This window comes from Oenanthe melanoleuca, chromosome 4 (genome assembly GCF_029582105.1).
Source record: "Oenanthe melanoleuca isolate GR-GAL-2019-014 chromosome 4, OMel1.0, whole genome shotgun sequence".
NCBI classification, from domain to species: Eukaryota; Metazoa; Chordata; class Aves; order Passeriformes; family Muscicapidae; genus Oenanthe; species Oenanthe melanoleuca.
The window spans coordinates 21605383-21631910 of NC_079337.1; the positions used below are offsets into that span (position 1 = coordinate 21605383).

Below are 26528 nucleotides of genomic sequence, written 5' to 3' on the forward strand. Positions count from 1 at the left end.
GAAGGGATGCCAGTGCAGTGATGGGGGTTGGTAATGACTTCCAATAAAAAACTGGTTTATGTTACTAATTCTCTCATCTGACATGAGATCCTGGCTATTTCAAAGCAGAAGAGAAACTGAAGTGATTGTCTGGAGGTGGCAACCCCAGATAAGATGTTGAGACTGTCATCCCCTGTCACTTAAACTGTTTGACTTCTTTGCTATTTCTTCTCATTTTTTTCTGCAAAATTCAGAGAAGACTTTACTTGTTAGGGTTTATTTGTGAGCTTTGTTAGGTTTCTTAGCAGCTCATATTCTAGTCTCTGTAGCTAGTCATGGTAACCTGTACCCTTAGATCCTGAAGTACGTGTCATGTATGTGATTTTTTTCCTCTTATTTTTGACAGTAATTGGATGAAAAGTTGTTACACCCAGAAAAGTAAGTGACATCTTAAAGCTTTTTAGCATGCTTTTTAGAAATTTTTTTAACGTTTTTAGCAATTTTTAGTAGCTTTTAGGACAAACTTATTAAAAGCTTAATTAGTAATAGAAGTCAGATGACTGGAACATAAGCATTATTGCAACAGCATATAATAGCATACCTCAATTTTACTTCTGTTTATTTAATTTATATATTTTATTTTAAAAATGAATTAATGGATTTATCATTTTTAGTCTGCTGTTTCAAGGTCTGAAATGGACATTATCCAAATTCATGTGTTGTTTACGGCCCAGTCACCAGTCAGTATTTAATTGTAGTTGTGAGACTGTTTCTAAAGCTGATAAATAATTTAAGATTCCCAGCAAGTATTTTTGCAGGGAATGCTGTAAAATGGCTGTGAGCATGTGTAGTCTTATATGTCCTTCATGTAATGTACTATTGAGTCTGGCTGAGTCTTGCACTGTGGTACCATCACAATTACTGAAAAGTTGTCACTGGAAGGCATCTAGAGAAGACCTCTGTAAAGGTACCCCTTGTATATTTTTTTGCACACAACTGTTGTTACAGCAAAATTCTATTTGTAATTTCACCATAATGTTACTTCTGTTAGATTAGTGCCATCTTGTTGGAAATGGGGTAAAATAAGGGTTGTTTTGCAGTCCAGACAAAAAATAAATTGTCACTTATCCCTGAAAAAATGAAGTATAACACCTATTTAAGTTCATAGTAGAAAAATAGAATCAGATTTTGTTCTTGGTAGGGTTCTCTGTGTACTTACTTAAAAGGCTGTGATTCAGAACTTGGTCCTGAAAATGATGATACATATCTTATGAGGCACAGGCTGAGAGAGTTGGGCCTTGAGAAGAGACAGCTGAGAAGGGACCTCAGCAACGTCCATCAGTATCCGCGGGGAGGGTGCCAAGGAGATGGAGCCAGGCTCTGCTCAGTGATGCCAAGCAACAGGACACGAGGCAACGAGCAGAAAGTGATGTTCCACCTAAATGTGAGGAAGAACTTATTTACTACATGGGTGACTGAACACTGGAACAGATGGCCAGAGAGGTGGTGGAGTTTCCCACTGGAGATGTTCAAGAGCTGTCTGGATGCAATCCTGTGCCACGTGTTTCAGGATGACCCTAATTGAGCAGGGAGGTTTGGACCAGATGAGCCACAATGGTCCCTTCCAACCAGACCCATTCAGTGATTCTGTGTTGGATGCTGTTTAACATCTTTTTTGGTGGCATTGAGTGCACCCTTAGGAAATTTGCTGCTGACACCAAGCTGTGTGGTGCAGTCAATGCACTGGAGTGAAGAGATGCCATTTGGAGGGACCTTGAGAGGCTTGAGAAGTGAGCCCACACCTCATGAAGGCCAGCAAGGCCCGATGCAAGGTCCTGCACATGTTGGGACAATCCCAAGCACACATACAGTCTGGGTGGATAATGGATTGGATGCAGCCCTGAGGCCTTAGAGGTGTTGGTTGATGAGGTCAACATGTATGCTCACAGCCCAGAAAGCCAGCTGCATCCTGGGCTGCATCCAAAGCAGCGTGGGCAGCAGGTGAGGGAGGGGATTCTGTCCCTCTGCTCTGCTCTGGTGAGACCCCACCTGCAGGGCTGCATGCAGCTCTGGAAGCTCCCAACATATGAACAATATGGGCCTGCTTTAGCAAGCCCAGAGGAGGCCATGAAGATGCTCAGAGCACTGGAGCACCTCTCCTGCAGACACGCTGAAAGAGCTGGGGCTGTTCAGCCCAGAGCATAGGAGGTTCCAAGGATAGAACAAGGGGGAATGGCTTTGAAATGGAGGAGGGTAGGTTTAAGTTCGATGTAAGGAAGAAATTCCTTAGAATGAGGATGGTGAGGCACTAGAATGGATTGCTCAGAGAAGCTGTGGGTTCCCTCCCTGGAGTGGGGTTTGAGCAATCTTATCAAGAGAAAGGTGTCTCTGGCCATGGCTAAGGGGTTGGAGCTAGATGTTCTTCAGGGTCCTTTCCACCCCAAACCACTCTAGGATTCTGTGATATTGTCTGTAACCAGATCTATTGTATTATTAAACACTGAACACTTGTCTTCCAAACTGCAGTGTCTGTATGCATTTCAGTTTCTCACTTTACTGCACATGATTCTATTGTCTTTTTTTACTCCCAACTCCTCTTCCATTATTTGCTGTATTGACTTTCAGGGAAACTTCTTCCTGAAGTACACATTTCTCACCAGCTCTGGTAAATTGAAAAAAAAATAAGTCAAAGGGACATTTACTGAAAAATACAGTTGCATCTAAAGGTTGGCTCATTCCTCTGACTTGTTCTCTAGGCTTGTTTCTTTGTACTAGCCCTTGGATTTGTTCTATGATTGTTTTTTCTATCTGCAGAATAATAACTTTAAATAGCTTTATCTTACATTTAAAATACATACCGATTTTAATCTTTGAAAAGTGGAAATCAGTGTGATGATATTATATTCTTTCTTCTTTCTTATCTTTTCCTAGATAAACCATGGGATGAAGATCCTGGAGACTCTGTGTCTTACATCTATGAAACCGTTCTTGCAGATGGTGAGTTGAATTCCCCTTGCCTTTCACAGAATTAAGCCAGTGCTTTTCAGAAAAGTAAATTTGTTCTCTTACATCTTGTTAGACATGAAAGGCAATAAATCATTCCTACCGTAGCATACAGTGTAGAGGAACATGCCTTGTTCTCAGACATCCACCCCCACATCAATACCCACACAATCTTGAGAGGAGTGTGAAAATGGGAGGAGATACAAAAGGGTTGGGGTGTTTTACTGTGATTTCAGTGTAGAGAAAAAGGAAGACATGGAGAGTTTTCCTCTCCTGTTCCCAGCATGAGGAGTTTTGCTTTAAGAAAGAGCTGATTTTAAATTTCATCTACATGAGTCCTACTCACATGACATTTGCAACATCATTCACTGACAGCCAGTGGCTGGGAGAAGATCTACGTCACAGCTTCAGCCCCTGTTGACATTTGCCATTTTGGTTTATCTGTAGCTGTGAAAGTTTATAACAGGTTCTAGTAGGAATTACAGATTGGCAAAATCTTTACCTGCCTTTAGTAAAGAGCTACATAGCATGTTTCCTGTTCTTTGTTCTGAGTTGACACTGTTGCAAAGTAACTGGCTTAAAAGCACCAGCTGCTTACCAATGGAAAGGGACAAGTAAATTATTCCAGAATTCCTGGCATAGAAGTTCTGTGCTGCTGGACTCTGAGGTTAGTGGCTCTCTTTCCTATTCATTTCCCATTCACATTCTGATAAGGGTCTCTTTGTGAGTCTCTTGGCATCTTGGATGTAATGGTGTAATCTCAAGCAGAAGGCTGCTGTCAATCTACACTGGTTTATCCCTAGAGACCTGTTATCAAGGTTTCTATGGATGTCTCTCTTGGTCCTGTATTGAATGTGCCATAGGTCAGTGCACTGAAGAAGTGTTTTGGTATAAAGAAGGCTTTCTGGCTCATTGTCTAAGGTGCCAAATAAGTTGATATCAACATTTCTCTCATTCATCACTGTTACATCTAAAAAATGAGACAGTAAAATAGGGAATGGTTAGAAAAAAGAGTCTCAAGGAAAGAAAGGACTGAGGAGATGGTCCTCCAAGCTACTTCTGTTTTCTTAGAGCAGCTTTAAGTCCAAGTTTAATATCAACTGATGAAGTGATTTGGGGATTTTTCAGCAAAGAAAGTCTTGCATTAAAAGTGAAAGTTTCACTTGAAATCTTAGCAGAAGTTTCCTGAACAGCCAGCTTTTATTCTCAGTCAGCTTTTGGCAGTTGTTCTGAAAGTACTGATTGTCTGTGGCAGTTGCTGGGTAATGATATCTGGTTATTGCTAAGAGGACCAAAGAGATTGTTGTGATGAGTGAAAGAGCCAATTAGAAATTAGGGATTCCCAGTAATGGTATTCTGTATTTGAGGTTATGGCCGACTCCCAAACAAGTGTCAGGAAATGCCTGGTGAACATTCCTTCTGTAGTGATGCAACAGGGAACAGTTACCTCATACCACTGCAGAGCTTTGGAGGAAGAAGTAGCCCAAGAAGTGAAACAACTGGAATTCCTGAGATTTGGTGCATCAGTCTCTACAAAGCCAAGAAAGATAAGATGGCAGCTGCAAATTAGCCACTATTTGTGGCCTCCAGAGTGTAGGTGAACCTGGGACTGTCTCTTCTCTCTACATCTTCCTAATAAGAAGCAAATGTATGCAGTGCTAAATTGTATGAAAGACACAGAACAGAAGTGTCAGGAGAAATTATAAACCAAGAAAGGGTTTTTGCCAGAACCTTATAAATTCCCAGAAGAATGGTGCTTTAGGTGAGGTGTGGATAGTGGCCTGCTGAAAGCTGAAGTTTGTTTTGTATATACAAGCATTGTACAAAGGAAAGGATGAGCTGAAAGAAGATGGAATTTTAGCTTGAACTGGAATGAAAGTTGAACAGAAGTATAAATCTAAATGAGAAATCTAAAGCAACAAGAGTGGAAAGAACAGTGAGTGGATGACAGGGCATATTAAAAATAAGATCACTAAAAAAATACCCCTGTATTCATTAAAGCAAAGATAGATGGGGAATGAGCAGGCGCTAACAATCAATAAGAAGTGATTGACTAAAGTGAATTGTGCAAGGCCTTGAGGGAAAAGGTCAGACAGTACATTGGAAAATGGAAAAACAATATGATCACTGAAATCCTTTGGGGAAATACGAGCTACAAGCAGATGTGAAAACAATTGATTTGCTGCTGAGTGAGGGAAAAGATCCAGTTGTGGAATGCTAATGACCATAACATGAATATGTGAGGACTCAGTCCAGTAGGTGATAACAGAATAAATCAGCTCTTCAGCCACTCACAAATGTTGTCATGTGCTTTCTTTATTTTTGGTTTCCATGTAAGAAGAGAGGACTTGTTGTAATTACTATGGAGCCATTTTTTGATAATAACCCTTGTGGTTCCTCAGGAAATTTTCTGTTCCCCAAAAAATCATTATTTATAATTTGTACTAAGGTAGAAAAAGAAAGCAATTGTACTAGGATCTGGGTATACAGCCTTGTCACCACAATATAAAATATGAATGCATTATTATGGAACTGCAAAATAGAACTAAACTCAGATTTAGGTACCCATTAGGTGATACTCAGCTTCTGAAAAAGCTCTTCCCCTTCTGTGAAACAGCTTTGTCTTTTTTAACATATGCTTGTATCCTACCACTAATTAACTGAGGCAATTAGGTGTGGGTAAGTGCAGCACAACAGGTGATTTTAAAGGGTGATAGCTGTCTGCCTATTAAGTTTAACAGCAGACATGTTTTGATCCTGCTCAGAGATCTCATCAAGGTAAGATGTATGTGCATATGTGTATATCTGTATCCTTTACCAAACTAAACTGAAGAATGGCCAGCATTTTTTAGCAAAATAAATCCCCTCTGCAGATAAAGAGCTCTAAGAGTACATCTGCTATGCTATTCTTTTCCTATAATGCTATCTAAAGTCCCATTTTAATAAAATTTCTCTATTCTGTTGGATTAAAGGACATTGTCTTAAAAGATTAGGACCTCAGATTACCTTATGTTTCATAACTCTAACAAAAGGGAGTTTTGTTAAATCAGGAGTTAGAAAACAAGCATGGTTTTCAGATATGTCAAAAATATCACTCTTGATTGTGTTCCTAAGAAAGCAGTGTACCTTTTAGCCCACTTTAAGGGTCAATAGATTTTAGTTATTTCAAACTAAAGGTGGGAGTAAATTGCAAAGCAGCCTGTCCCCAGTGAGTCAGTCCTGCTGACAATTCTTTTTTTTTTCCCTTCTTTAATGCCAAACATGTCTGGCGTGAGTCTTTCTGCTGATAGCAGCTGTGGCAGCATGGCGCAGGAGACATGTGGTCTCTTAGACAGACAAATCCCATGTTATTTAGAGCTGTACAGATCAAGAACAGCATCATAAATTTAATCCAGACATTGATAAGGGCCCTGTGCAGGTATTGAAGTTCTGCTGTCATCCTGAGACTAAGATACCCTCTTTGGTAAATGACCTGCTGCAGTCCAAGCTAGCTTCTATTACCAGATTGATTTAAGGGATGCTGTAACATGGAGTATGTCTGTCTTGTGTCAGTGCACATTTTGATATTGTTTATGATATGTCTGAACAGGGTGAAGGCTGTGTGCCTGCTACCAGTGTCTCTCCCTCCAGCCTCTCCCAATGCAGCTATTAAAGGACTTCAGTTATGTTAAATTTCATGGCATTCCATCCATGTCCTTTTTTGATGAGTCTAAGGAATAGTCTTCATAAAGAGAAAAGCTTCAAACATGGCCAAGAGGGGAAAGTTTGGCTACTTAGTCCTTGAGGAATTTCTTCATTCATTGAGGGTGATACCTGTCAAAACTTAAACCCCTTATCAGCTTGAATGTTGTGCCTCCCTGAAGTATGTTTTGATTCTCAGACACTCATCTCTGTTTATTTTTATATGTGTGTATTTCTCAGTCTAGCAGTGTGCCACTTCTGTGTCCAGGCACAGTGTGCAGTTTGAGCCAGGCCAGTTATGAGAGGCTTGAAGTTTAGAGATGAAGGAGCCACTAGGCAGCTGCAGATGGCCCCTTTGCAATAATAAGGAATTTGCAGGAGCATTTTATCAGACTAACAAGTTTTGGACGTTGTACAGTCCTGGATGCCTCTGCTATCGATCCTTTTGTCTTCAGTGGTACTTTGAGTCAGTAGCTGGAGGATAGCCTGTCTCAGTTGCAGCAGCACATCTCATTTTGGGCAATGTTTAGTGATGTACAATTCTTCACTGAAATCTTTCACTGAAACAGAGGTGAGAGGTGTGTGTGCTGATAGCACAGAGAAATGGAACAAAAGCACCCAAGTGTTCTTACTGTGGTAGAACTCCACTAAATCTGAAGTGGATGGAAGGACTCTTTAATAAAACATTAGGCTTCAATAACTTAAGAACTTCTGGTACACACAGAGGCACAGACTTCAGTTTGCTTCTTCCTTGAATAAGTATGCAGAATCCAGAAACTGGAAATAACAGGCTTGGTCTCCATCAACAACTCTTCTCAGCACCCAAATGACCTCAGACAGGTAGTTGTTATTTCCAAACTAATCAGTGTGCCTAATAGAAACTCTTTGGGACAGTCTCACTATGTGTCAAACTCATCAATCGTCATGTTCCTAGTGCTGCTGGTGAAGCTGAAAGTCATGGATTTCATTGCAGAAAAAAATAATAGCATGAATTGATATAAAAGATAAAATCAGTCCCAAAAAGCATCTAAGTATATCCATCCTAGCTAAAGCACTGACAAAATCAAACATTTCTTCTAAATCACAGACCACTTAGAACTAGTTCATTGTTATAACTTTAGATTGCCTCTGAATATAGAGTAGCAATCATATGAAAGTATATATAAATATAAATGCCTACATTTTCATGCAAGTTATTTCTTAAAGATTATTGATAAACTCATGGTAAAAAGCTTTTTGCAGTTTGGGGAATTATTTGAAGGAAGGATCTTTTGTTTTTTGCTATCAGATCCAAAAAGGCTACACATAATAAGACTTTCATATTCTCTTTAGATGCATTTATGATGACTCCATTAGGCTACAGTTATATCAGAGTGATAAATTGTTGTGTACAAAACCATACCTGATAATAAAAGAACAGGTGGACATGTACCTACACATAAAATCAGTCTATGCCTACATGTGTATAGTGACTCAGAAAAGAATAGATGTGGGGGAGTTTCAGGGATTGCTGTTATGGAAGAGAAATAGGTGTTAATAGAACTTACAGCACCGTTGGTTGATAAGATGACATAAACACCAACTTATATATAATATTCAGAAAAGAAAAAACTGTTCTTGATAGCTTTTAAAAGAACTGTCAGTTTGATGCTTATTTGCAAGAAAAGTTGTACACCATAAATAAAGTAAAAGAAATATTTTGGAGACGTGGGCAAAATAGGCCAGCTTACAGAAAGCTACTGTTTTTGACAGAACTCAACCATGCAAGAGAAACTGGGGCTGAGAATGCTTTTGAGAAAAACAAAAATAAATGTCAGTGTATTTGGAAAAGATAGTTGGTTCAACATAGAGAGAAGCGTTACTTAAAGCTTGTTCACTAATAAATATGTTTATCTTGGTTTGGGATTTATTCATCATAGAAAACAAATGTAAGAAATTAAGACTGAAGTGAGATATTTTTGTGTTTGAGTATGTAGTAATAATTTTCTGTGATTTTTGGAAACCTTTTCATTCTTAAGCCTTCTCTCATCATCGTAAAATAAAACTTCAGCAAAGCAGAAAAGGGGATTTATTTTGAAATAACATCTTAGAGAGTGCTTATGGTAAAACTGAGTAAATCCCACATTCATGCAAGGAACACAGTCCCATTGAAGCAAGCCCAGTGTGTTGGATGATTTCTGCCTGCCTGTTTCTCACAGTCTTTCTCAGGTAATTGATAGAGCAATGTGTACAGTTGAAGGCTCCCTTTCAATCCCACTCTGCTGCACTCTCTGCTGAGCTCATTCAGCATTTACAGATACCCACACTTTAATGGGATTATCTTTCATAAATGCCTACAATAAACTTATGATGGATTGAGAGAAGAACATAGATTTGCGTATGTCTTTTTTTCCTGTTTTTTTTCAACATTACAGGAGGTTTCTTCATTTTTTTTCTGTATGGTTCTTCTTTAATCCATATTTCTGATGGACACTCATAGAACTGTTTGACTTCAGGCTTCTGAATTGCAAGGAAGTCACTTATACATGGGAACCTTTTCAGTTCCACCTCCCAGAACCCAGTGGCACCACCTCTTCCTTTACCTCACGTTGTGCTGGAGAGTGAGCCTACCATATTACACAGGATGCCTCCTGCACTTAAAGGATCTACTGTAATCTTATTTATTTTAATCTTTGACACTAGAACACCCTGACTTTTCTTTCAGGTGGCAAGGTGGCCACGTGCTAAATTACCCTCCCATTCATTGTCATCTGCCTAACCCATATTTCTCATCCTCTTGTGTGATCTAGGGCTAATTGAGGACCTCTTTTGTACCACAGTTTCAGTTTTTCAGCTGGCATTGCTTTAGCAAAACTTGAGGAAGAACTGAAATTCATAAAGCTAGCAGGCATTTTGCTTTTGTAAAACCAGCCTAATTTTGACTGAGAGATTCATTTCATGGGTAGCCTTAGAAAACACATAAATCTTTCATAAGTTTGTTTTCTGCTATTTTTAATGCCCTAAATCTGTCACATACGTTGTTGACTCAAAACATGTAGCAACTACCAAGTAATCAAAGGCAGAGAACACTTCTAATTCTCATGTAGGCTGCAGTAAGGATAACTAAAAAGTGTATTTGAAAGGTTAGAATTTGGGGGTGAGGGGGAAGTTGGATATGGCGGGAGGGTTGCTTAGAAGCTGTGGTGAAGTTGAATACACAGGAGACTTGAGACACTTTATGAAAATTCCTCAGTTTATGTAAAGGAATACAGTTTCAAGGTCATATCATGAATTTACTTAAAAATGTTAAATTGTAAGAAATAATGTGTTCCAAAGGGTCTTATGTAAAATACACCAAGCTGATGTATTGAAGTTACATGAATTAGGAGAGAACACCGAAGTGAAATTAAAAACATCAGTGCTGTCCCCAATTAAGTTATAGTAAATGTGTGTTATATTTTAGTGTTTAAAATGAATGTAAATTTAAGATCAGTCGATTCAATGTGGCCATCAGCAGCAGATATTTGTCAAAAGTAAGCCAACAAAAGACTCCTGATGGAAATTAAGCATTACCCTCTATAATAGATGATAATTCCCAGTAGTGCTGCCCTGATTACTCAGGGGAAGATTATCACAGATTTTTCCTTTCTTTTTAGCTTCTGGCTAAGTGTTGTCTATGCATCATTGGATATAGTTAATAATTTCTTACACTTTGATCCTACAAGAAAGGGTCTGGTTTTATTAATCAATATTTTAATTATTACTGCTACATTTTAAAAACCTCACGAACAGGTCACCATTATATAAAACATTAAAAGAACACATTCACCAAGCAACAAATACCCTTTAATAAATCCTTTCTCTTACATAGTCCAGCATAATAATGATATTTCTTTTATGTTTCTTTTAAGAAAATCTTCACCCTCAGTTATAAATTCTGAGTTTTTCTGAAAGCATCAGGAAATGGTGGAGCTCCTTAGCCATTGCTTTCAGGTAAAAACCAAGAGTGTGAAGAGGACAAATAATAACCATGTCCAAAATTTAAACATTCAAGGGACTTGAACATCTGGCAACACCTGCCTACATAAAACAAATAGTGTCTGTCATTGCTCCATATGTTACTACAGTCTTATTATTGTAGTATTAATACCTTTATGAGCTACTTTGTTTCAGTTAATGCCCACAACAAGCCGAGGCTTGCTTAATCTCTGGTGTATTCCTTGCCCAGCACTGACAAATAACATTTTATCTGATTGTTTCATGTTCTACATTTTAGGATGGATCATGTGCAACTGCTTGTAGGAACTGCAGTGCTGGAGATGGTGGCTCCAAACTTTGGTGACTGTATTGTAGTGATAATGTAGATGTCTGTGGTTCTGGACTGTTGTACATGGTTCATTGATTGTCAGGTAGACCTCACACTTAGTGAAAAAGGTCTTGCTTGATGTTTTTTAGTTAGTAAGTTGATAGCCACTTTCAAGTCAGCAGGAGAATCCTAATCCTCTTTAATATCCAAGTCTTTGATGTAAGAGCCACATTTCTTAATTGTCTATTATTGGGATAGTTGTGCTATCACAGTAGTGACTGGGTTGAAGTTTTGATATTGCATTTAGATGTCACAAGGCATAATAAAATGCAATCATTAATGGGGAAGAAAATGTAATCCAAATTTAAACCAATAGGTTTGCAATAGGATTAATGTTCTCAGTAGATTGCTTATTGGCATTAAAAGGTGAAAGTGACTACTATCATCTTTGATAAGTACAGTGAAGACTGTAGAAATAAAGTTGTCATGAACTTTACATAGATTAGAATGCATGAACATGATCCTTGAAGAGCAATCACTGACAGATGGCTGACATCTGAGAATCCAGGGCTGTCCAGATTTGTTATTCATTCTTTTCATTTTGTCAATCTGACAAAGGAATGTTTCTTGTGTCTGTGAGACTCCCTTGCCTAAAGTCGTGGGAAAAAAATTCAGAAGCAGCATGTACCTCATATGAATTATCTTCTGATGTGAATTCTGTGTGAGCATAAGATTTATGAGTAACTTAAAATGTGAATGCATTCCCAGAATATGTGCTGTGGGCATACATAATCAAAAAATCATGGAAAGGTTTGGGTTGGACAGGACCTTAAAGACCATCTAGTTCCAATTCCCTGCCCATAAGCATCAACCTCTTTCACCAGACCAGGTTGTTCAAAGCCCATCCAACCTGTCCCTTGAACACTGCCAGGTATGAGGCATTCACAACTGCTCGGGGCAACCTGTGCTGGTGTCTCACCACCCTCAGTGTAAGGCATTTCTTCTTAATATATCTAATCTAAACGCACTCTCTTTGAGTTTGAAGCCATTCTCCCATGTCCTATCCCTACTTGCCCTTGTAAAAAGTCCCTCTCCATGGCTGCTGTAAAGTATCATAACTGTTTTCCTCAGCAAGAGTTCAGGACTTCATATTTCTGAAGGGCAGTGCTAAATAAAGTCTATTCTTCACAGTCATAATTAGAGAAATTATTGCACTTACATTCTGAGCTGGATTAGTTAAACTGCATTGAACCCTGTGTGGGTTCTCATTCAGAAACAGAATAGCCTTTGTTCAGTGTAGCCTATTTAATTTTTAAAGTAAATGAAAGCAAATGGAATTAATGATGCTTTAGTAAATTTACATGTAGGTTCAGTGTAATTTTAACAATCTACGCTGAATTCACAGCTTTAATTTAGAATTATTTTGCCTGAAAGGCATGAGAATACAAGCAAGAATAGGATGGGCAGATTTTACTAGCTAGTGATGGTCATTGAACCTGCTTAACTTAGATGTTCAAGGAAATTCCAGCTTCTTCAAGAGACCATGGACTTACTCCTTCCTTCCTTCCTTCCTTCCTTCCTTCCTTCCTTCCTTCCTTCCTTCCTTCCTTCCTTCCTTCCTTCCTTCCTTCCTTCCTTCCTTCCTTCCTTCCTTCCTTCCTTCCTCCCTTCCTTCCACCCTCCCTCCTTCCCTCCCTCCCTTCCCTCTATTCCCTCCCTCCCTTCCCTCTCTTCCCTCCCTCCCTTAACAATGAAAGCATATCACTGGATTAATAAGATTCTACAATAGGATGCCATGTCATAACTTCATTCAGCAGACACATGTATTATAGTGGTACTTTATTAAATCTATGCCTTAAGCAAGGCAAGGAAACATTCTGGATCAGATGAAGTGGTTCATATGGGGGAAGTAAAGGCAAGCAAGAAAGCTAGTTGTAGATTGCCAGTACTGCCACTGACTGGAAAGGTTTCTGTGCCACTTAGGAGCACTGTATGTTTTGTGTACCTCAGTCACTTGGGCACCTTTTCAAAGAAACACAAAATGGCTCTGGTACTTCTTTGAGCAAAGCCAGATTGCTACTGTTCTGTATTCTGCCCATCACAAATTTATTTTAATATTCTACATCCATTTAAGAGGAAAAGATGTACCTCAAAAGTTCTTTGTATGCTTGAATGTAATTGGCTGTGAGTCTTTCATAATTTACAGTAATACAAGATAGTGTGGATGTCTCTCAGGATATTGTCTTACCAGCCAGTCAAGATTTTTTAACTCTGAACTGCATGAAATGATATCAGTAACCTAACTAGGCAACTGCAGTGTGCTGACTAATCCTCCATGATGCAGAGCTGCTGCAGTCCTTTGAGACGAGTGGCGGGAGTGCTTCACACAGGGTAATAGAGTGTCTGGGAAGGAGGAGTAATGATACAGCTGAGACACAGCAGGTAAAGGATACCTTTGCTGAAACACAGGCTTAGTCAGAGCTCTGCAGATGCAGTCATTTGTTCATTTTCATGATTAAAATTCTGCACTGTGGGGAAGGATTCACTATATTTGCTAAAGGCTCTTGGGCCTTTTCTGGTGCAGCGAAACAGAAAAGAAACTGATTGCAAGCTACCTATACAACTGGCATAGCATTTCCAAACACAGATTATCCTATTAAAAAAATGTATGACTTTCATCCATCCTTTTGTCCATTAAGGCAGTCAAAGATGATGGAATCTGTGTCAGAAATCTGTGCCTACCGTCAAAGTACCATGTTACAGGTGTCACTGCCCTCATGAAACCCTTCCTGTAGACAAGTGGGTTGATATTGTAAACCTATAGCATGTGCTTGTTTACATATAAAGAAATGAAGAGTGGTAAAGATAATGCTTTATCCTAGTGTATGAGAATACTGAGGTGACAGAAATTGCTGATCTCCCTGACTTTATTGTTCACAACAATTTCAGTCTAAAGGCTATGTCCCTCTTTGTTTTGGGAAGACAAAGCATATGTGCAGAGCCTGTTCATGTAAATCAAGGCTGCAAGATCAGAACTTCAGAGGCAAGCTCTTTATCAAAGGAGGACATCTCATCTCATTTACATTAAGGGAATTTTGCCAGGCTTTCATGTGCTGTCCTTCATGTGACTCCAAATGCCATATGAGTAATACATTGGAAATCACATCATTGCCATGTTTTGTTGGTTTAGGATTATTAACAGTGTTCTCATTTCACACTATTTATTTCAGATTACCAGAATATCTCTGATATTAACTTGTCAGATGTCAGGGGAGCATCAGAAAAAACAGACCTCACTTTTAAAACAGAGGTACTTTCTGAAAGATTAGAAAGTAACGAGCAGTCAATATTGGTGCTTCCGAGAAGAATATCATGTGAGGTAAGACCTTTGCATGCTAAAATCTTTGTGATAACAGTCTTTGTTCTTCTCCTCCTCCCGTTGCAGTCTCATTCATACTGTATCTGCTATTTGTTTCCAAAATTGTCAAGGGAACAAAGTGAGAGTGCATTGAGACTGCAGTGGGATTTATTTTGCCTTTGTGTTGCATCCACACTGCAGTCAAAAGATTTGCAAGTAAAGTAGTTAGGAGACAGCTCTATTAAAGTTATTTAGCAGCTTGACTTGAAGTATTACTGTCATGTGGGCCTTATACTTCAGAGGGAGCAAGTAATCAGGCACTTCTTGGGAGATGTGGAATTTGTCTTGTCAAGAATCCAGGATGGGAGTGTGTATACAGGCATATGTGCCCATACTATGAATTACACAGGGTTTGTGTCAGCAAGGACCTAGTTCTAGTTTAAATTAAAGCAGAAATATTTATATGTACATATCTGCATGCATATGCAGTGGACATAAGTGGACATAAGTTTATATGTGCTCAGCATAAGCAGAGGAATTACAAAATCCAGCACTGCATTCCTTTATTTGAGTGGCCATGGTCAAGTATGGAGGATGCAGTGTACACAGAATGCCATGGATTTTTTTTGCTCTCTGCCTTTTAAAGACAATTTACATACATTATTTCATTGTTGAGATCAGTACAGTTCTAAGGGAGTGATTTTCCCTCTGGTTCAGGAGGTAGTCGAGGGCTATTGTCTCACATCACCTGCTGCTTCTGTCTGCTGTCACCTTAGTGTAAGAGGTTAAGTGAGTCTCAAGTATTTTAGGGTATTCTTATCAGGATGGATGTTGTTATTCTAGACTATCAAGTAGAGGGGCCTCTACTTTATAAAGTGGAGGGGCACCTACATATGCATTTAAAATACTGTTTTAAAATATTCTTATGAATATTGAATAAGCTGAATTTAAAATTCTACATTACTTGTTTCTTACATGTAAGTAAAATATTAAAGGAAGCAGTGAGTTACCACCGTGTTTGGTAGTACGATTTTTTTATGTGAAGTCGTTGGTAAAGGAAAAGTTCTTTCAATACACTTTCAGTATAACGTTACACTTCCAATATAATTTTCTGAAGGACTAATGGGAACACATTTTAATTTTGTAGAACCCTGGTGAAATATTCATTCTGTTGAAAGAAGAAATAGATGAAGAAACTCTAGAAATTGAATTCATAACAGATAATCAACGAATTAGAACATGGACAGCCTCTTGGAACAAGAAAGTCAAATATGTGAAAGCCCTAGGTAAGAAAAATATTCTTTACCTTTAAGAAAAAATAAAAAGTTTCAATTTCCTTCACTTTTTCTGATAAGTAGTTTCCCTTTCTGCTATTTTGTGGGTGTTTCCTATACATGAGTTTTGAACACATAACTTTTCATAATGCAGAGAAGCAAAGCCTTGTGATTTATGGGGACCTAGGTTCTATTAGATTGGTTTTTCGTGGTGAAATGGCAGGTGGCAGTCTTAAAATGTCATTGATTAGTTACAGATTAACATTCTTCAAAATTACTGCCGTAAAGTGCAAACCCAATATTCTTTTCTTATTACTCTGTTACTAAATGTCTCATTTTATATTTAATGCAGTAAATCTGGGTATTATCTTCTCCATAATTCTTACTGATGCAGGAAATAGTTTCTTTTCTCTCTTCACATTCATGCCATTTCTCTGTATCATGCATCTTTGTAAGTTCCTAATGATTTTTTATATTGCTCCATCCTTAACTCGTTGATAACAGTTTCAACCATTTAACAGTTTCTCTTAGAAGATCTGTGCAGATTTAAGGGGCACACGCATCCCCATTCTTGATGTGAGTTAAGAATTAAAACATTTCTCACCTGTGTATTCAGAGTGTAGCTTGCTGTTGGGCTGCATGCTGTGAATTCCCAGAGGAATCTACACAAAATTTTATTATAAAATGATTGCAATATAACCTTAGATAGGAGGAAATACATACATATAGGCTACAATTTTTCACTGAGACTTCTTGGAGCTGTGTTTTGGTTAATTCTGTGACCTGATGATTTCTGTGACTCAACACTGATGAGGCTGCACCAGTCAAGTGCTGTATCCAGTTCTGGGCCTCATGCTTTAAGAAAGACAGTGAGGTGCTGGATTGTGTCCAGAGAAGGACAGTGGAGTTGGGGAAGGGTCTAGAGAGTAACTCACATGAGGAGTGGCTGAGGGAGCTGGCATTGTTCAGCCTGGAGAAAAGGCTGATCACTCTCTACAACCTACTAAAATGGAGGCTGTGCCAGGTGAGATTTGACCTCTTCTCATAGGCAACAAGTGGCAGGGCAAGAGGACATGGCCTCAAGCTGTGCCAGAAGAGGTTCATGTTGGACATAAGGAGGAATTTCTTCACAGAAACATTTGTTAAACCTTGAAACAGGCTGCCAGGGAGGGAGGTGTTTGAGAAATGACTGCATGTGGCACATGTGCCATGGTCTTGTTGACAGGTTGGTGGTTGGTCAGAAGTTGAACTCAATGATCTTGGAAGTCTTTTCCAACTTAATTGATTCTGTGATTTTTATCCTGAAGACTGTCCTGAGATGTTGGCCGCATATGGGATGACAGTTCTTTATCATTGTGATGGTGCAAAGAGTTTGTTTTTAGAAAAACTGACTGGAAAATATGTAACAAATAGGGAACTTCCATTTGTGACTCGATTTCAGAGAACAAAAGCTGCAGTCTTCATACACAAATCTTAAAAGGTTCTTCCAAATTTTTTGTGAGAACACTGTTGATCACAAAAAGGTTTCCATAGTAGGTGAAGAAACAAAATGTGAGAAGTAAGTGAAATATGGAAAAATTGGCAGAGAGTTGTAGCCAAGTTTAATTATGTTTATTGTATCATTTGTGTCTGATGTTTATTCTGTTTTAAAATCCAGAAAAGTGGAAATTTGGAAGTGTCCTGTTTTAGGTCCATCTGATCTGATGTTATAGGAGAAGTGCTGTCTTTTGTTGTTTTTGTTGGGTTTTTTTTAAACCCACATTTGGGCAGTTTCCATTTAAGTGATTTAATGTGATGTATACTATTAGTCTAGTTTCTCTGGCCCTATTCCTCCTCTCCATTTTCAGAATTGCCCCTTTTTTCACTGCATTGTGGGCAGAGTTAGTATTTTAAGAAGACTGTGCTAATATGGTTGAGCAGAATGTCTGGCACAACAAACATCAATGGATTGGGAAATGTGCTCATGAAGTAGTCTTGTGCTGCATGCACAGAGCGAGTCATGCTTAGGTAACAGACTACAAGTGCCTCTCTCCTTGGCTTTTACAAGGTAAACAACTGGAATGGATTAATTATACTGCAATTTCTGCAGTCTAGCTCAAATACAATTTTGAGAGCCTTGACTGCAGTTAAGAAAAATGTTTCATAAGATGCATAGCAATTGCACCGTTTGTGATAAATGAGCTTTCCCTTAACATGTAGGCATAAGGGAGCTGATTACAGGTCATTGGTCTATCAAAGGACAGTTGAAAATTTTAAGCATTCTGTTTTCATCTCCTTTCTAATGTGAAGCAATACAATGCTTTGCTTTATACAAATTTAAAGATAGATATTTTCTTTTGTCAGCTTTGTGATGTTAGAGTGAAAGACCTGAATAAAAAAACTGACTGCACTGAATCATCTGTGAAATGCAAATCCAGTCAGTTCATCAACTCTTATGTTTTTTTCTGTGATATTCTCTGTTCTTTTACTCATTCCCTGAGATCTCTGGTCTGGGACTGTAAAATATTTTCAGCTGGTGTTCTGATTTGTGTTTTATAAGATTTTCCCGCTGGCCCTGTATATGTAAATGTCTACTGTGGGGGAGTCATTAAGATGACAGCAGAGATTGAGTACTATACTCCACTAGAGGAAATTGAACCTATTTTAAAGAAAGTGGCTGACCCAATAGCTTTCACTTGTCAGGTAAGTTGACTTCTCAAATTTTAATTAAAAAATAATAGAATGTAAGTGCCTAAATGAACTAAGAGATAGTATGCTATCTTTTGATTGCACAGTAATTTGTAATGGCTCAGTAGTAGGCTCAGGATTAAGAGGCCTGCCTCTGAGATGTGTAGCTGTAAGCAAGTCAGACAAGAGAAGACAAATTTTCTGTTTTCTTGTTTTGTTTAGAGAGTTATGTAAACATCTTTTGTGCTGTATATGCCCAATGAGCAACATGCTGCACTCTAAAGGTTGAAAATAAAACAAATATTGGTGAAATCCCTCTCCATTTAAAGTGTTAGTTTTTGTATGCTCTGAAACCAATAAAAGCAAGTAATCTTAAACCATATTGTATTTGGAGGGTTATTATTCAGTCACCATCAAAACAAATTTTTCTGGCATAGCTTGTATGGGAAGCAGTAGGTTGCTGTTCATGTAGAGTCCATTTACAGCTGCTGAATTACCATTCATGTGATTTGCTGGTTGCCATGCAGATTCTTTGCATATATTTAGGAAAAAATCAGGTTTTGAGCTGTGTTTCAGATCAGCATAGCAGACTGCAGTACTCTTTCCCAGTGGCACATAAGAAATAACAGGAGAAGAAAGCATCTATTAAGAAAGGACAGAATTTCAAGTATCGTTTGTTGAATGGTGGGTAGCTCAAGCAGACCTTGCACAATGTCTATATTGTAATTGCAAAGCCAGAACAAAAATAATAGATTGTGTTTCCAGTGCAGACAATCTCATTTTTCTGTGACAAGTATACTTTATCCACCACCTAAGGCATTACATTCATAACAAAAAGATCAGTAAAATACAATGTATTGCATTATTAGTGTTCTATTAAGGATGAAGCTAGATTCCTTCCAAGTACAAGATCCTTCTGTTTTAGGAAAACAGGCTGTTGCACGAGAAAAACAGTGCATCTCAAAGAACAAATGTTCTCTTAAATTCTATATGGTATCCATCATTTTTAGCCTGTATTTTGAAGTATATCTAAGTAAGCTTCTAACAGGTTTCATTTAAACCTCTATGTATAAGAAGTATGCCAATTATTTAAAAATTTAAAATTTTAAAAAAATTTAAAATCATAAACATGGTAACCTAGATACCTACAACACACAAGATATTTCCACTGGATACTTATTTGTGGTATTCAGGAGTTTGACCCTTCATTTAACCAGCATGACTAATATTTATTAAAGCACATGCAATTCAAACCATATTCAAATGCAGAAATAATTCTGTGCAGAGCAGTAGTGCACACCAGGAAATACAGCTGTAGTGTTATGACTGTGAAGTATGTTTAACATTTCCTCACCTTTCCTCTTCTGAATAATAAGCATGGGTTTAAATGAGGTGATGATGCTATATGCTGTTATTTTTATTGTTTTGGTAACTGAAAAATTCATGTTAAAAAAATGTTTTTAATTGGGTAAGCTCTACAGTCCACACAATATCATGGCTACTCTGTGGCAAAGTGTGCCAGTGGTAATTCCTCTGTAAGTTTACCTATGTGTTGGAAGAATTGTCTCATTTAATGGCACCCGCTGGGCCTCAGAGTGAGGTAAACTAACTACCTAGGTAGCTGAAAATTTTCTGTAAACTTTTAAAATGAGCTCCTGATTTAATGTCAACAAGCTACATCATAAAGATGCAATTTACAGAACATAATTTAACTTAAACTTTAAAATATGTTCACAGAAGGAAAAACAAAACAGACTTGATACTAATTAGAATTCCCATCAAGTAGCAGCAGTAGTAGTAACTTCTATTTAAACAGGATAATTAAAACCTTTGAGACTATCAACTTGTTTGCAAAAGTATCCTGGGGCAACAGTCATTTATCTATGCAAAGTAACAATCAAACACAATGGAAAACAAAACTGATATAAAATAGAAAAGCTTACAGCAATTATTGATCAAAGCAATATCACTCTGTGATTCAAGGGAAAGTTCAAGATCTTCACAAATTCAATCTGAGAAGTATCTCCTTATTAAAATTCTGTGATGAAAGCAAATGGCTGCATTATTTCATACCAAAGACACAGTGCTTTGGTAAAATGTTTACTTTATATTCTGTATTGTCTTGCCAACATTTCCAGCTCCTTTGAGATGCTCCACTTTGTCCCCCAATGAAGCCAAAAGGATAGACAAAACCCAACAACTGGGTAGCTGTATGATTGCAGCTATCCATTCCTTTTAGTGACAGCCAAATGAATTCATGAATCTTATTAGGAGACTATCAAAGTACGGTACCACTGCATTTATGGATCTGTTTTTTGAGAGCAATTAAAGATTGGCATTAGCTAAGGTTTAGATGAAACATAATCTAAGATTTTACAAATCATGCTTTTGGATAAAATTAGTTCCTACATCTGAAAGATTGTCATTTTCTGTTCCAGATTTTTCTGAATTTAAAAAGCATTTACCAACATTAGCAGGACATTTTAAACAACCAAATAAATATTTAAAATGTAGTTGAATAAATAAATTAAATAAGTTTCTTTGCATGAGTTTTGGAAGAAAAAAAACCTGAAATGTTAAAGTAGGAAGAGTTTGGATTGTTATAACTGAAATCATAATGCCAAATAGATTTGCTGTCAGAATATAGGAGGGTGAAAGTTGGCTAAAGGTCATGATTTTTGGTTCTCTCACTTTCACATAACTCTGCATTCAAGAAACTCTCTTAGGGAGTTTATGTTCTTACAGTAACCTAATGTACAGACTGATTTTAAGGTTTTTATAATTCATAATCAAACTTTTTCATATTTCATGTTTTGCTTTACATCAACTAATCATTTCAGCATTCTGCTGGATTTATATGCTGTATTGATTTTTTTCTCTCAGAGTTTCTACCAAATGGAAATATTGATTCAATTATTTAGTGTTGGGATTTCCTGGCATAGATTTATTAGGTTTCAAAATTAAAAAAAAAAAAAAAATGAAGCTAAGGTCATATCCTTATTACTGAAGTTGGTAGGTTCATGTTAGCTTGAGTGACTTAGAATATATAGAGATTGAAGAAGGTTTTATTACAAACTTTGGTTGAATGATACTCCTATGATTGTGGGATAGTTGGTATCTTAAATTATGTTTTTATCATAGTCATTAAACAGATTGCAGTTACAGCCGATATTGGAAAAAAAGACTGAAAATAAACTGCAGCCTTCTCTATGAAAGCTTTTAAAATAGCTATATGACTTATGTGGTGATATTTTGTATGCATTTCCACCTGATCCCCAGAGATAGTTCATTTGAAGCTGTGTTTAATATTTCAATCTTCTCAGCCACATCAATAGCTGTTACTTTAAAATGCTTCTTTCTCTTCCTCTAGGTATGAAAGTTGTCCATAATCTATCACTGGCTAAAATTGTCAGAAATGCCTGACTGATTTTAAGCCTAGCCCATTCTCTTTGGCAGGAGCAATCCTGATATGGAAGTGCATATAAAGTAGTGTCTGATATGTAAAAACTAATGAAGAAGTTCATCTTTATGTAAATGTAACCTTGTTAGTACTGCCAAAGCCAGTGTGGAATATATTAATTTACTGGCTGTGGATGCTGTGTTTCAGTGGCACACATTTTCAGGGCTTGATTAGCAGTTATTAAAGAATGTAGGTAATCTCCTTCACAAAAGTAGCAAAATATGTGCTTGGTGGTCTCCTTTTTCAAGGATGTTTTTGAAAGCCTAGGTGTGATGGTCAGCACTTGGGGCTTTTCTGCTCACAGCTGTGTCCTGTTGCTCTGGAAAGGGGCAAGGGAATAGTGATAGTGCCTGCAGCTGGGGAGGTGGTACTGGACAAGCAGTAAGGCTTGTGGAAGGATTTCAAGTACTGGGGCAGAGAGTAGTTGGCTGTGCTTCAGAGAGCATGGGAAAAATTGTCTACAAATTCACTAGCTTAGTTCTGAGGGGCTTGCAAGGATATAGGGGAAAACTAGTACTATTGCCTGTTTTCTCTAGTGTTGTAAATCTTTATTTGGATAAAAGGTGGGCTTTCTCAAACTCCTGAGTGGCTCAGAGTTCTCTTGCAAGGTGCTTAACTTTAGCTTCAACTTTAAATACAGTTCTGCTTCTGTTGGCTTTGGTGAAACTTCCCTAGAAACTTCAGGTTTGTTAGTGAGATTTCTTGGGCCTACAGAGATCTGTGTAGGGTATGTTAAAATATGTAAACACAGCAGACTTTGAGTCTAGGAGTGCTCTGGGGCAAGAATGGGCAGTTAAGTAAAAATCTCTAAACCGAATTGTCTCTTGTGGAGGTGCTTTTTATAATATGGAGCCACGTGCAGTGGTCCTATTCCTGGTTCTGTTTTGCTGTTATTTTAGCTGTTATCTTCACATAAGTGCTGGAACAGGCCTTCCTGTATGTGAGATAAAAAGACATAGCTGCCTTTTATTTTTTAATAAACCAAACTTTTTTTTTTTCTTTTTGTATCTTCACTGTAGAGTAGCACAACAAAGCTCCTCATTACAGTTTAGTTAACAGCATAGCTTGTTAGATCGTTGCTTAAGCCTTCAGATTTTACATCCCAAGAGTAAGAGAAAAAAAACCAAAAAGTTGGAATGGAAAACTTGAAGCAAATTGCACTGATAACTTTGCATAAGAAGCACATTGTTCTTTACTTGTAATTCGTAGAAATGGATAGGCTGGTAATTGGAGGGGAGGCCTGTAGTAGTATGGGAAATTTTGCTACAAGTTCCTGAAGCTCTTCCCTGTTCAAGAATTTGTTCCATCTTAGTTTGTGAAACACTGTTTTATCCTATGTAAATTTGTTTGTCTGAGCATGGAGTAAGAGCGATGCATTCTTAAGGCTCTTCTTCCACAGGTTTCTGACTGAATCAAAGGGATGAGGAAGGGTTTTGGTCTCAACTCATATTAAAAAGTAGAGGAGATTTGTAGGTAAAATGTCCCAGAATGCTTGCTGAAAAGAGACTATGCAATGTGCTGGAGATATAAAAATACAACTTCAAGCTTAGTTTGTCTAGAAGCCCACCTAAATTCTTATTCTCTGCACAGTGGGATATCTACTACACAGTTGCTTCAGTGAGTACCAATGGTTTTGAGCTTCTTCATGACACAGGATCTGCCATATACACTTGTCATAGCTAGTTCCTGTGTTGTTACTTGTTTTTGTCCTGCTCTAGATTGAGCTCTGTTAAGGTAGTATGATGATAATACATCTAAGAAGACCTATTTTTAATGAGAAAGAATAGAGTGATTTCCTAATTGAATTTTGGTATTATTCCTCTTAATAACTTGTAAACAGTGTTGTTATTCATGTTAATAGCTTGGGGATTTTATAGATATTTTGGGAGATTTTTGTATTTAGTTTCTCAATTCACACAGTAAGCCTTGTACTCAGGTTAGATTTTTATTCTAGAACAAGCCTCTTTTTTCCTAGGTGGAGTATTTTCTTATAATAATAATGCTTATTGCTTTGCTTATTGAAGATCGTTATATGTATTCATAATTATTGAATAAAAAATACTGAGAATGTAGTGTAGCAGCACAGAAAGGGAGTGAAATATGAAAAGAAATGCAATGGCTTTTACATGTCTTAATATTGGAAGGCCCACGGTTAATTATGAGAAAAGTAAACAATCATATTATTAGCTTCCTACCTGCATAGGTGTCTCTTCTAATTCTTGGTAGGAGTTGGATGAAAATTGTATCCAGCCTCTGCATTCAATATTTTCTGGTCATGTCATACTTACTTTTCTTATTCCCTTTTAACAGTCTTGGCAATTAAACTTCATATTTTTCAGTACACCCCACTGTCATTTTCTCCTCAGCATGTTAGTCACAGACTTTCTTTTTAAATTCATGTGCTAAGCGTGTCTGAAGATGTTCTATTTTAGTCATCCCAGAATTGTCTTGAAGGCAAACTTTAGCACAGGGCTGCTGACCCTGAGCAGAGGAAAGCAACTCTCCCTGAGCCCTTCTCTGCTGTGGCTGAGCTCCTTTTTGTGCCCAGTGCAGCACAGACCGGGCTAGAGCTGTAGTACTTGGTGTAAAATATCCTTACTCTTCAAATCTCTGCAGTCAGGCTGCTCTTGTCAGACCAGGCAGAGGAATGTTTAATTATTGCTGCCTTGAAAGTTGTTAGGTGTGGATCTCAACCTTCAGTCCATAAAGAGGCACTCAGAAATCCCCTGGCAGTCAGTGTGGATTTCTCTTGTCTAGAGACTGTGTGCTTAGTGGAAGCTGATCTATCTGGTTGATAGCAGTTTCTTGTGCTGTGAACAATCTTATGTCTGGGCTGATGAAACTGAAGCTATTTTCTATCTTTGTAAGTCCAGAATCTCAATGTAAAAGTTTTGGGTAACAGAGAGCTACTATAATCTTTAAACTCACCCTGAATTATTGCTGTAGTAAAACATAGATCTTCCTGTCCTTGCACTTCATCCAGAAGTTTTTAAGTCGTGGCTGAACTTTATATGTTTTAATGCATGTTTAGTAGATACAGTTGGATCATGTTGTCATGATTCTTTTGTATTAAAATATCTCTTCTATAGTTTTCAAAAACTGTGCTGCTCTTTCTGAGAGTTTGCCATAATACTGTTTTGAGTAATTTGATTCACTGGCACTCTGAGGATAAAGTTAGAAATATATATGCAACAAATGCACTAATCTTTTTTCTGTTTTTTCTTTCTTTTAAGCAGGCATTAAAATTTTCTTCTGTTGAGAAGGTAGACAATGTTCTGACTTCATTATTGAAAAGCAAAATATCTACTTATGAATTCAGCCCGTTCCAAAGTGAAGAAGAGCATCATCATCAAGCTAGTGAGTCACTTGTTCTATGTATTGATTTTTATTACTGATGCTATGGTTATTACTTATAAATCTTAATAAGACAATCTTTAAGTATTGAAAGCTCTAGTGAAATGGAAGAATCCACAACAAGACAACATAAGCAGAAAAAATGGGAGAAAGAATTCTGTAAATCATTACTTTGTGACTCAGTACTTTGTATTTATACTTCTCTGGATTTTTGATCAGCTTTGGATTACTGCAAAGTGACAGCTTTACAGCTGAGCAAATTTATACTTAGAGAAAACAGGCCATAAGAATCATGTGGAGATGCCTGTACATGATATATTTTTTACTAATTGCTCTTCTGCAATGCAGTTTAAACTTCACTTTTTCCAAATATGGAGGAAATCTGAAAGTTTTCTCTATCTGAAGAGAATGGATGGCTTTTGAACAGTACTAAACTTCTCCAGTCACTTTTAGTACCTATGGACTTAATGGTTTTCATTAGTTATGGCAAAAAGATAATTTTGTTATTTTTAATTTTTAAAAGAAGGCATCCCAGTGAGTTAAAATAGGATTTCTCTATAAAGTAGGTACATTATTGGCACAATTCAATCCTGCATCAACAGAAGCTGCTGTTGGGCTCAGTTGAATTCATTAATCACTTACTAGGGATTCAAACTGGTTTGCAGTAAACCAAGAATGTGGTTATTTAGCTTGTGTTTTGAAAGCATCATTATGATGTTATTTCAAATGTACATTAAACCTCTTTTTTTTTTTTTTTTTGAGAAACTTTTTGGGAAAAACAATACTCAAGAAAATGTATTTTCTTTCTAAAATACTTGAGAAAGATGTGTTCAGGAGGCTGCTTGAATTCTGTGTTGTGTAGCTGGACTATGGTTTTGGCAAAGAAGTAAGCTCTCTACAGTCAGTTAACCTACAATTTCTCATAACCAAATACAAACAAGTTTTGAAAGTAGCACTACTGGGATTGCCATCATGTTTCCTTTCCTTTTCTTTGTTGATGCAATTCACTCCTCTGTATTAGATAAACATGATTCATCTTGTAATATAAAAATGAACTTAAATGTCAAAGTTAGTGAAAGCAAATAAATGAGGTGCCTGTCCTTGACATTTTCCTGTGCAAGACTGCAGGATGGGGGTGGATAACACAGATTCAAGAGTCTTTCCCAATGTGAAATGTTAGTTGATGAACATAAGGTTTTTCACTTCTCTAATAACTATTAGATCTGGTGATGTTTTTGAATGTTAAGAATAATGATAACCAACCTGAAAAAAAAGTCTGTCTGTTTCAAGAGCAAGTTGACTGCTTGAGCCAGTAGTGACTTTTAAATCAGCTGGTTTGATGGACAGCCCAAAAAGAAGGTGTAAAGTTAGATGCCGAGATCCTTCATGGAAGAAAGATGTGTTGGCAGTGCTGGAAGCACTCAGAATGTGGGAGGCTTAGACTGTCATCCCTCTTCTGCCTGAAAG

General features: G+C 37.5%; 1 protein-coding gene across 1 annotated transcript in view; it reads left to right on the forward strand.

Moving 5' to 3' along the window:
• Positions 1-26528, forward strand: part of BANK1 (B cell scaffold protein with ankyrin repeats 1) — a 134442-nt gene that overhangs the window by 23342 nt on the left and 84572 nt on the right. The window contains exons 3-7 of the mRNA XM_056490779.1: positions 2911-2976; positions 14179-14327; positions 15454-15592; positions 18120-18262; positions 24944-25064. Of these exons, the coding sequence (XP_056346754.1) occupies positions 2911-2976; positions 14179-14327; positions 15454-15592; positions 18120-18262; positions 24944-25064 (618 nt within the window). The remainder of the gene's footprint in view (positions 1-2910; positions 2977-14178; positions 14328-15453; positions 15593-18119; positions 18263-24943; positions 25065-26528) is intronic.